Genomic DNA, 13,014 nt, shown 5'->3' on the forward strand with positions numbered 1-13,014 from the left:
CAATCCAGGGATTGAACCTGTGTCTTCTGCATTGGCAGTGGTTACTTTATCAGTGAGCCAACAGAGAAGTCCCATACGTGTTACATAAGCCATCCCCAAATGAAAATAATATTAACGATATAAAGTATAACTTTATTTTTCTTGTGTCTAAATAGAAGAAGGAGGTTCTAGAGCAGGTTGCCATTTCCTTCCTCCTCCAGGTTATCTTCCCTTCCAGGGATTGAACCTATGTCTCTTGTGTCTCCTACATTGGCAGGCAGATTCTTTACCACTAGTGCTACCTGGGAAGTGGTATAGAGAGGTACTAAAACTGTAATATTCCCTTAGTAAAAATGAAGAATATTTAAAATATTTTACTTGTTTGGTTTATGTTTTCTACATGCACGTTACTTGATTCTTCTATCATTTAAGGAGATTTTTATATTCATGGGAATGACCCATCCATTTACCTAGCCTGCATTTCCTTAACCTCCTAAAAAGTCATGAGAATTTCACCTTCACTCACTTCAAAAATTCATTCCTACCTTCACTCAGAAAGGCTCTCTCTGAAATCGTTAAGTCATAATAACTTGTTTTCTGACTGTAACCTCTTGAATGCTCACTCCATCTGTTCTTTGACCTAGTCATAATCAACATGGCTTTTGTCTCTTGTGTTTTTACACAGTTTACTCCTACAACCACTTCAACCATTTTCTGGCCGCTGCTCACTCAACTCTTGAGTATGTCCATGGCATTTCTCAATTCTAGATTAATGCAGGCATTTATATTCTCTAATTTGGGCTATAGATTATTGCTAGATAAAACCAGTCACAGGGAATTCATGCTACTGTAGTCAGAGTCTTTAATATCATTGAGCCAACAGTGTTATCCAAAATCAATGCTTACTCATTCCCCACAGTAGCTATTTCACATCCTCACCCATTCTTCTCATGACCCTCTTAGCACTTCTTTCAGTAGCAGCAAGTGATCTGTTCCCCCAACTCCTACTTCACAAAAAAAGATAGAGGCCATCAGGTATGAACTTCCTCCAGCTTCTGACACATCCTTAGCCAGAAATATCTATCCATTTCCACACTGTGTTTCCTCCCACTCCTTTCCCCTGATCGCTTATGGGGAGCCCTTCTTCCTTTTATCTATGATCAATCCTTCTGTATTTTTTTATATTCCACTGTTCAAGAATTTTGCTCCATCATTTATTCTCTCCCTCTTTACATATATTTTAAAACTTCACCCTCCTTCTGCTTCGTTGCTTCAATATATAATCATTTTCCTGCTATTACTGTCTTAAAGTAGACGTAGAACTTTATGTCTCTTTTCACAGCCAAGCTTCTTTCTAGAAATACTGCATACTCATTGTTGCTTTCTTTGCCTTCTTTGAGAACTGCCATCAAATACATCAGATTTTTACTGAATGTTTAGGAATAATGAAAGAAGCCATAAAAGTTCTTAGCCATTCAACATTCTTTCACTGGCTGTTTCTGTCCTTAAATCACAACCTGCCACCATTTTTAACCAGTCTTCATTTCTTTTGCTTTCTGGGTTTTTTTTTTTAATTAATTAATTTGTTTTAGTTGGGGGCTAATTACTTAACAATATTGTAGTGGTTTTTGCCATACATTGATATGAATCAGCCATGGGTGTACATGTGTTCCCCATCCTGAACCCCCCTCCCACCTCCCTCCCCATCCCATCCCTCAGGGTCATCCCAGTGCACCGGCCCAGAGCACCCTGTCTCATGCATTGAACCTAGACTGGCGATCTGTTTCACATAAGATAATATACATGTTTCAATGTTTTTCTCTCAAATCATCCAACTCTCACCTTCTCCCATAGAGTCCAAAAGTCTGTTCTTTACATCTGTGTCTCTTTTGCTGTCTCACATATAGGGTCATTGTTACCATCTTTCTAAATTCCATGTATATGTGTTAATATACTATATTGGTATTTTTCTTTCTGGCTTACTTCACTCTGTATAATAGACTCCAGTTTCATCCACCACATTAGAACTGATTCAAATGCATTCTTTTTAATAGCTGAGTAATATTCCGTTGTGTATATGTACCACAGCTTTCTTATCCATTCATCTGCCAGTGGACATCTAGGTTGCTTCCATGTCCTGGCTATTGTAAACAGTGCCATGATGAACATTGGGGTACACGTTTCATTCTGGTTTCCTTGGTGTGTATGCCCAGCAGGGGGATTGCTAGGTCGTATGGCAGTTCTTTCTGTTTTAATTCTCTCTTTCTCCCCTTAAAACTTTCTCCCTTTGAAATTACCATTACTTTATTATACTGAGTAGCTTGGGTCTCTCTGTTCCAATCTTGATACCTCTAGTGCTCTGTGCTCAGTCACTTCAGTCATGTCTGACTCTTTGTGACTCCATGGTCTGTAGCCTTCCAGGCTCCTCTGTCCATGGGATTTTCCTGGCAAGAATAAAAACAGAGACTAAAAAACAAAGTCCTCATATGCTTTTTAGATAGTTCATGTAAATGCATGGCATAACTTCATGTAAGACAGAGAGTGGTGGGGACTGTGTGAACTAATATTCCGAGCCCTCCTAATGATATTTAAGTTCAATTTAAATTTCAAAACGTAAGAAACCAAAAAGTACTGCAAATGAAGGACGTCTAATAATCATCCCAAGGGCTGTCACCTTGGCATTTTATAATTGAAAGGCTTAAACAGATATTTCTTTAAAAACACCATCTGTCTCTGAAGTAAATGTTGCCCATTCCCACAGAATGTGAAAGAATAATTTTTAAAAAATTAATAACAGCTTTTTTGTTCCCGTTATATAGAGAAATTCAAGTGTAGGAATCATTTCTTAAAATTACTTCATATATAATGTCTGATGCCTGTTTACAGAATTTTTTAGATTTACTGACATTTTGGTATATCCAAATCCTTATTGTTTTATTTTATATGTTTGACAGTGACTTTGCTGTTACATTTTTTTCTCTCTATAGCTGCATTTTGAATCATTACTTTTTTCACATTGTTTTTTTCCTTTCATCTTAGGTCAACATTCTTTTTGTAAAAACTGACAGCTTCCACTGAGAAATTTTATTTATTAGTCAAATTCATTAGTCAGTAATTAATTAAACTTTAATTTGTGTTAAAACAACCACTTGCTAAATGCAGACTGTGGAACCATACCCTCAGAGATTTTGATTCTCTATCCCCTCTTAAGAATCTGTGTTTTTACCAAGTACCCTCACATAGCTGGTATTAGAGAAATAGTATTTTAAAATTGAGTGTAACAGCCCAATAGGAATTGGGCTAGCCACTGTGAAGAAAGAGTATCTAGTCTTCTTCCAACATTTTACTTCATTTGAAAGAAAAGATACAAATTCAAGCCATACTTCTAAATTTACCAATACCATTTTTAGAAAATTGGATAATAATGGAGCAAGAGTCTCTATAATATACAGAATTAGTTGGCCAGTCAAAGCAAGGGTTATTTTCTATATTCAAGTTGGTTAGTAAATTTAGATATGTGGCTAATTTCACATATTAACTACTTGTTTTTGGTATCAGAAAGTTTGGGTTGGAATTAACAGTTTCCTGACTCAAACTGGCTTAATCAATATAGCAGTCTTTTATTTACATAACAAGAAGGCCAGAAGTAAGGTGGGCTCCAGGGTTGTTCAATGCATGACTTGATAGTACCATCCTAGACCCAAGTTTTCCCTGTGTCTCCAGTGTAACCTCTTCAATATTAGCTTCATCCAAACCTAAAATTGCAAGAGAATTCAGGCTTCATCCTTATAGCTGGGTACATGATCAGCTTCCCTTGAAGTACATGGCTGGTAAAGAACAAACTAAGGTTATGTTAAGGTTTGAGAGAATTGATGGTAAATATTCCATTTACAGACTTTATCTTGAAGTTCTGCTTTTCATAAGTGTTTAGTGAATACAAAGTCTGCTAAACTTATTGGCACATTTTATACCCTTTTGGTTTTAGAAAGACTAACTCTTCCCTAGAATTGGCAGTCCTTTTGTGGGAGAAGGCAAAAGCTCTGTTTGGTCTCCATAGTTTGTTAACTGTGGATAGAATCCAGAAAAATCCTTCCACCTAGCTTCTTCAACCTTACGACACATGTAGATTAGTCTTGTAAATTAAGTTAATAAAAATACTATTTGAGTTCAATTTCTTTATTTAATATATTATACATATATTTACTGTAATATCCTTCATTCACTATTGGGATAGAAATCCACAGATTGAGAAATTAAATAGTTTGAGATCCTCTGGTTTCTCTAGATGAATTTTCACTTGGACAGTCAGGCTTGCTCCCCCACACCTTTAATTAAAAGCTTCCCTAATTAGAAAAAAAAGATACATATGAATTTACTTATAAAACAGAAACTAACTCACAGATATAGAAAACAAATTTATGGTTACCAAAGAGGATAACTGGGGGCGGGGGGTTGGGGGAGAGGTACAAATTAGAAGTTTAGAAGATAAACATATACACTTAATTGTATTTAAAATAAGCAGCAAGGACCTACTGTATCGCACATGGAAATATATTCACTATCTTACAATAAACTATAATGGAAAATAATCTTAAAAAGAACATATAAGTATGTAAATCTGCAAATACATATGCATGAGTGTGTATGTAGAGTGTGTGTACAGCTGAATCACCTTGCTGTGTGTGTGTTAGTCACTCAGTCCTGTATGACTCTCTGCGAGCCCATGGACTGTAGCCGCCAGGCTCCTCTGTCCATATGATTCAAGTCAAGAATACTGGAGTGGGTTGCCATTTCCTTCTCCAGGGGATCTTCCCTACCCAGGGATTGAATCCTGGTCTCCTGTCTGAGCCACCAGGGAAGCCCACTTTTCTCTATACCTGAAACTAACACAACATTGTAAATTAACTATACTTAAATTTTTAAAAAAAGCTTTCCTAGGGCACTTTTCTCTTTGGGGGAGCAGTTCACACTTCAGTTTATCACCCACCCCTCAAATCATTAGAATACTTAATCCATCAGAATCCAAACAAAGGTATGAATATAGATGTGACAAGGTGTGAATGCAATCTATATTTCTAGGATGCTTATTATAAATTCCCTTCAAAGTTGCCCAGAAAAATGTACAGGTATGTATGGCGAGTGTTGAGGGTGGGGAGCATTTTTGCCAGTAGAACTTTTTGGAGGTGATGAGAATGATGCAGGATGCGGGCTGAGCAGTTTTTTTTTTTTTTTAAGTAAACGTTTACAAAAACAAATAGCAGAACCACAGAAGAAATAACAATGTATAGAATTAATTATAACTTCTAGAATTAAATATAACTTCTCAGAAGATTTACAATGAGGTACCTCTTACAGTCTTTGATCCCTGTTCTTGCTCCTAAAAGAGCAGTGTACTCTAGCATGTGGATGCTTCATGTGGCAGCATGCTTGCTTTTTCTCCCCTCTAAGAACAACAGTCATGTAAACCAGATTGCCAAGATCATTTCCATTTCAAATGCTCCATCCAATTGACCAAAACTGTTCAGGATAAAGCACTGACTTTGGAGTCAGTGAAAGTAAAAGTCACTCAATCGTGTCCGACTCTTTGTGACCCCATGGACTATGCAGTCCATGGAATTCTGTAGGCCAGGATACTGGAGTGGGTAGCCTTTCCCTTCTCCAGGGGATCTTCCCAACCCAGGGATCAAACCCAGGTCTCCCGCATTGCAGGCAGATTCTTTACCAGCTGAGCCACAAGGGAAGCCCTTGGAGTCAGAGTACCTAGTACCTATTAATACATTTAGACAAATTCCAACACTGTCACTTTCCTTGTTAAGTAAGTGTAATTATTCCCACATTACAAATGATGAACTTGAGGATCAGAGAAGTTAAACCATTTGCCCAAGATTATACCTTGTAAATGATGGAACTAACATTTGAGTCTATGTTTGCCTGGCTACAGACTAGGCATTCTTTCAAGAGAACTAAACAAGAAAGTTTGGAGGGTATAGGAAGAAAAGTTTAATTCATTTGACAACTATTTAATGAGCACTAAATCCAGGTGTTGAGGTATAGCATTGAGCAAAAGAGAACAAAGACTTTGTTTTCATGAAGCTTATGCTCTGTTTGGGAGAGAAAGCCAATACATTTTATCAGGAAATACTTATTTAAGAAGAAAAATTGAGCACAGTAAAGGGTACAGGATAGTAGAAGTAAGAGATGCTTTCTCATGTAAGGTGGTCTGATAAGTTGACATGTGAACAGAGATCTGAAAGAAATGAGGGGATGAGTTCTGCAGATATTTGGGGAGAAACCTTTCAGGAAGAAGGATTAAGGCTCTGAAGCAAGAAAGGCCTTGGCATGTCCCATAAGCAGCAAGGAAGTCTGTGTGACTAGAGAACCATGAGCAAGGGAAGAGTGGAAGATGAATTCAGAGAGTTAGCTTGGGGAGGACTCATACAGAAGTTCGTAAGCTCTACAGGCTTTGTTTTTTACTATGAGTGTTTAAAAGATTTTGAGCAGAGAAATGGTACAACATGAATTTTCTAAAGGATCGTTTTGGTTGTTTAGAGGAGACTATAAATCAGCAAAGGTGAAAGCAGGCAGATCACTTAGGCAGCTGTTATCATATAAAGAAGTGTGAAGATAGACTGAATTAGGGCGTGTGTTCAGTTACTCTTTTTTGTCCGGCTTTTTGCAACCCCATGGACTGTAGCCCACCAGGCTCCTCTGTCTATGGGATTTCCCAGGCAAGAATACTAGAGTATGTTGCTGTTTCCTTCTCCAGAGGATCTTCCCAACCCAGGGATCAGGAATTAGGATGAGACTAGTGGAAAATGAAAAGAAATATTTGGATTCTAGGAATTTGGGTGTCAGAATTGGCTGATGGCTTGCTTGCATTTGAAGGTATGTGGAAGGAAAAGGGCTCCAAAATGTTTGACCTGAGCAACTAGAACAATGAAATTATCTTTAATTGATCTGGGAAGCCTAGAAGGGAGACTTGTACTTGGGTGAAAGTAGTCAAGGAATCAGTTTTAGTATTTGAGATATATTGAGTTTGAGTGATTTGGGGACATCCATATGGATCTGAATTCAGAACTTACCCAGGTGGGAGTTAAGAATCCTTTAGTCATTTATATACAGGCGATGGAAAATATGAGATTAAATGTACTTCTCAAGAATGTGTATAGAGAGCATAGAAAACAGAACTTAAGTAGATATGTAGAAATTAGCTTCCATGTTGTACTTGCGTGAAATAAAAAATTGTTTATACCTGAGTTCAACAGTACCATCTTTGTGTACATGATTAAGATTGCAACAAAACTCTTTAATTTCAACATAGAATGTCAGCGTTATAATGGGAATTTTTAAATTGGTCTTGTCTTTAATGGTGGTTCTTTTTTAAAGCTGGAGTACACCACTGTTAACCTCGTGATTTATTCTTTCAGCATCTACTACAAACGACACCAATAAAGTACTGTGGCTAAAGGCTCTTTTGGTTGTTTATGTGGGTGGTAAAAATTGTTTTTTAACTGCCCAGCTTTCAGTTTCAGTTTTAAATTGTCAGGCATAAATGGTGCTGTTTCTACCAGATGTCAGGTATTATGAATAGTTTGTACTGTAGAATACATTTACCTGTAGGCTCTGGCCAAGCATAGATTAAATTTATAAGTGCTTTGGAAAAACAGATGGCGAAGAACTGAATGTAGTTTCTTCTTCCTAAAATGTTCTTTTAGAGTCTCCTCTCCTTTCCAGGGGATTCTCTCAACACACTAGTGTTTTATTATATTGTATGTCTTGTTGGTGCTATAGTTTTAGAGGTAGTAAACTAATACTGTCCCTTGTGGACCAGATATTAAACTATCTCAGTACAGTCATAGATGATTAGTTTCTGAGACTAACTTTAGGCTGACCTAAAACCCAGTGATCAGGACACTGAAGTCACCTACCTCCCTTTTTAATAACATGATACCTTTGAAAGAATTGTACATCAGAAGACTGCCTAGCAAGTATAGAATCAGAAACAGAAGTATAGTGATGTGTGCTTACATATTTCACCTAAACTATTAAAAAACCCAATGTAATATTTCCACTTCACACACACACACAACACAAATACATACCCTTGTAATAACTGAGAGCATATGCCAATCAGGTATATGTTCCAGGATAAACAAATATTTCATAGATTTTGCCTTTCTGAATCATATTGTTTATCCTGGTTACCCTCTTTCTGGCTATTCATGTATATCTCCTTGTTCTAGATAATTAGGTTTCCTGACTGCCTCTTTATATTCCTTTGAATTTTCCTTAGTCCATAGCTAAATGCTTTGTAAACTATAAAAAATAGTAAATATTTGTCAAAAACATAGTTACCGTCTTCACTGAGGGGCACAGATTCTCTCTTTTCCTCCGTGTTGATACAGTGTGATGGTTATGAAAATCCAAATATTTTAGTTCTAATTATTTGTCAATAATTTGTTTGTGGCATTTACTTAGTAAATTAACACCTGAATCTCTACATATGAAATACAAATGAAATGCTGGAATGAGCTTCTAAAAATATTGTCATCTTCTTTTCTCCCTCCTACCCCCATTCCTGTAGGTGTACCAACATTCGGCCAGGAGAGACTGGAATGGATGTAACAAGCCGCTGCACCCTTGGAGACCCCAACAAATTGCCAGAAGGGGTTCCCCAACCTGCCCGCATGCCCTATATCTCAGACAAGCACCCTCGACAAACCTTGGAAGTGATTAACCTTCTGAGAAAACACCGGGAGCTATGCGATGTGGTGCTAGTTGTGGGCGCTAAGAAGATATATGCCCATCGAGTCATTTTGTCAGCCTGTAGTCCCTACTTCCGAGCTATGTTTACAGGAGAATTGGCAGAGAGCCGTCAGACGGAAGTAGTGATCCGAGACATAGATGAGAGGGCTATGGAACTACTGATAGACTTTGCATATACCTCCCAGATAACTGTGGAAGAGGGCAATGTTCAGACCCTCTTGCCAGCTGCTTGCCTCCTCCAGCTGGCAGAAATACAAGAAGCCTGTTGTGAATTCTTGAAGAGACAATTAGATCCTTCAAACTGCCTGGGCATTCGGGCTTTTGCTGACACACATTCATGTCGTGAGTTGCTAAGGATAGCAGACAAGTTCACTCAACATAATTTTCAAGAGGTAAGTTGTACTTGGTGGTTTGAATGCATCCACAATGTATTTGTTAGGAGAACGATATAGTATATCAGGTTATTTGTTAAGCTAATAATCAGAAAAATGAAATTAGATGTTATCAAAGAATTTATTAAACCTATTATTTTTCATTTATTCATTCATTTAATAAATATCTGTGAAGCTGCTATACTTCCACCTCTGTGCTTGGGAACAGAAGCTACAGTAGTGAACAAGATGCCTTGAGTGTTTGTTCTAGTGGAGACTTATAATCTGGCACAGAAGACAGCTACTGAATTCATAATTACATAAATAATTAATTAGAGTTAATGAGTGCTACAAAGAAGCCCTGGATAATTTAACAATGTATTACAGAGAGATTTAACTTTGGTTCTGGAACAGTTCATCCAAGATTCTGAGACATGAAAAAGCATAACAAGTTTGAGGAACTAAAAGAAACCCAATGAGATCCAGAGAGCAATAAAGAATGTTACATAATGATTTTACAGAAGAAACAGGGCCAGATCACATTGGAGTTAATAGACCATGTTAAGAATTTGAAATTTGATCTTAAGACCAGTAGAAAACCATTAAAGGATTTTAAGCAAAGGAATGGCATGTCCATTTTATTCTTTAGTATCACTTTTCTGTCCAACAGGATAACGTCCGGTGAATGGATCCAAAATTTAAAAAATACAAACTGAAACCATGAAAATAGTAGAAGATGACACAAAACAATTCCTTTTGAAGAGGTCTTTCTAATTGACTAACCCAGAAAGCATAGAAGAAAATATTGATAGATTTGACTATATAAATATTTTAAAATTTTGCATGGTAAAACAATAATGAGAGAAAAAATTAAAGACAAACTAAGGGAAAACATTTGCAACTCATATTACAGATGATATCTCCTTACTATATCAAGAGCTCCTTATTGGTCAATAACCTAGGCCAGTGACCTAAAAATGGGTAGTAAACAAGAAGTTCAGATTGCCCTTAAACATGAAAATCTGCTCAGGTTTGTTCACAATAACAGAAACATGAATTAAAACTACACCAAAGTACTATTTTTTATCTACCAGATTACAAATATCCAGAAGTTTGGTTACACACCCTGTTAACAAGGGTGAAATAGCTAATTGCTGCTGCTGCTGCTAAGTCACTTCGGTCGTGTCCAACTCTGTGTGACCCCATAGACGGCAGCCCACCAGGCTCCCTTGTCCCTGGGATTCTCCAGGCAAGAACACTGGAGTGGGTTGCCATCTCCTTCTCCGATGCACCAAAGTGAAAAATGAAAGTGAAGTCACTCAGTCCTGTCAGACTCTTAGCGACCCCATGGACTGCAGCCTACCAGGCTCCTCCATCCATAGGGTTTTCCAGGCAAGAGTGCTGGAGTGAGGTGCCATTACCTTCTCCAAGCTAATTGCTAGCATAAGTATAAACTGATATAACCCCTCTGAAAGGAAATTGGGCAGTATATCAAAATTACACACATTTTGCTCATGCTCTTTGTTTTGGCAATCCCATTTCTGGGAATCTACTACAGATGTAATGGAGAGGGGAACAGCTTGAGGAGGAAAAACCATCGGTTCCATTTTAGGTATATTCAGTTTGATACGCCTGTGAAATATCTATAGAGATATTGAGCAACTCACTGTTTATATGAGTCTGTATCTCTGCAAAGAGGTTAGGCTGAGATTAAAATTCAGTAGTTATCAACATAGTAATGCCTGCAGTGCAGAACTGGGTTCGATTCCTGAGTTGGGAAGATCCCCTGGAGAAGGAAATGGCAACCCACTCCATTATTCTTGCCTGGAGAATCCCATGGACAGAGGAGCCTCACAGGCTACAATCTGTGGGGTCACAAGAGTCAGACATGATTGAGCAACTAAGCACAACAACACAGTAATGAAGTTATAATAATTAAAATGTGTCATAGCCCTTTTTAGGCAGGATATAACCCTGAAGCCATAAAAGAAAAGACTGACAATATTAATTGTATATAAATTAAAACTTTTATAACAAAAAGCATCATAAGCAAGGTTAAAAAAATCATTGCCAATGTGATCACCTAGTAGGAGGAGAGAAAAGCCCTCAAGTTTTTCCAGTATTGAAGGATGATTAGTGAAAAAGCAATTGGCAAATAAAACTGAGAATAACTAGAATAGAGAGAGGAGAAAAACCAGCATGGGCATCATGAAATGCAAAGGCAGGGACTGTATAGAAAGGAAGATATACACACACACAGACGCACATACACACACACATACATACATACACACACACATACGTACATACACACACACAGTTGGCCTTCCATATTTGCTGGTTCTGCATTCACAGATTGAACTAACCGTGGATCAAAAATATGAAAAAAAAATTTAATAAAGTTCCCAAAGGTAACATTTGAATTTGTCAGGTGCTGACAACTATTTACATATCATTTACATTGTATTAGGTATTATAATTAATCTAGAGTTCTTAAAGTATATGGGAGGATGTGTGTAAGTTACATGTAAATACTATGCCATTTTATATGAGTCTTGAGCATCTAGGAATTTTGGTATCCTGGGGACATGGAGGAGGTGGAGTGCGGAACAGTCCTGGGACCAATCTTCCTTAGATACCATGGGAAAGCTATGCTAGAACATCCAGGAAGTTTCTAAAATTTAATATTAGAATCATTGTCTTTAAGAAATATGAAAACATTTTGAAACTAAAGACAGAGCAAATCAGTGTAGCTCTGAGTCCAAAAATAGATGTTTCAAATCAGTGGTTCAGTTCAGTCGCTCAGTCATGTCTATCTAACTTGGCGACCCTATGGACTGCAGCATGCCAGGCTTCTCTGACTGCAGCACGCCTCGAGCTTGCTCAAACTCATGTCCATCAAGTCGGTGATGCCATCCAGCCACCTTATCTTCTGTCGTCCCCTTCTCCTGCCTTCAATTGTTCCCAGCATCAGGGTCTTTTCCAAGGAGTCAGCTCTTTGCATCAGGTGGCCAAAGAACTGGAGCTTCAGCTTCAGCATTAGTCCTTCCAGTGAATATTCAGGACTGATTTCATTTAGGATTGACTGCTTTGATCAAGTCAGTGGAGGAAGGTAAAGTTGTTTAATATATGTCATTAGTAAAACTGGTTATTTGGGGGGGCAGGAAATAAACTCTTTAAACAGATGGAATTCTCAATGGATAAATAAACCCCAAAATTTAAATTCTAAAAGTACTAGAAGAAAGCATTACTAGGCTTAGGGTAAAAATGGCCTTTCTAGGCAGGATATAACCCAGAAGCCTGATAAATTTGACTGCATAAAAATTAAATGTTATTGTTCATAACAACAGTAACAAGCAAAAAACACCTTAAACTAAATTAAATAATACCAAACTCTGAAAACCTATTTGGAGCATACATGACAGAAGAAATACTAATTCTTATAAGACTCATACAAATTGAATGAGAAAAACCATTAAAAAAATACAGCAGAAAAATAGGCAAAAGATATGAATAAGCAATGTATAAAAATATTAAATGTAAATTAAACATGAAAAGATACCATTACACATAACTAAAAAAAATACATTAAAACAACATTTCTTAACCTATCAGATTGGAAAAAAACTTTAAACTTTATTTGAAAAAACCATCAAAAATATATATATATAAAAAACTGTAGGAAAAAGAAGAAACTCACATACCCTTTACTGAGATTCATCACTTGTTAACATTTTGCTACTTTTTCTTTATCATTTTGTCCTTATTATATATTTTTCTTTCAGCAGTTTGAGAGTATGTTGCATACATCATATTCCTTTACTCCTGAACTTTTCAGTGTGTATCATCCCTTATCAGTTGTGTCATCTGCAAATATCTTTCTATTCAGTAGGTTGTT

At 37.1% G+C, this 13,014-nt stretch overlaps 1 protein-coding gene across 9 annotated transcripts in view; it reads left to right on the forward strand.

Annotated features, from left to right (window-relative positions):
- KLHL20 (kelch like family member 20) overlaps positions 1-13,014 on the forward strand; it is a 67,982-nt gene that overhangs the window by 22,624 nt on the left and 32,344 nt on the right. For all 9 annotated transcript variants that reach the window (XM_060396617.1, XM_060396616.1, XM_042257461.1 and 6 more), the window contains one exon: positions 8,564-9,137. In XM_060396617.1, the coding sequence (XP_060252600.1) occupies positions 8,564-9,137 (574 nt within the window). The remainder of the gene's footprint in view (positions 1-8,563; positions 9,138-13,014) is intronic.

Source organism: Ovis aries, chromosome 12, assembly GCF_016772045.2.
Source record: "Ovis aries strain OAR_USU_Benz2616 breed Rambouillet chromosome 12, ARS-UI_Ramb_v3.0, whole genome shotgun sequence".
In the NCBI taxonomy this organism is placed as follows: Eukaryota; Metazoa; Chordata; class Mammalia; order Artiodactyla; family Bovidae; genus Ovis; species Ovis aries.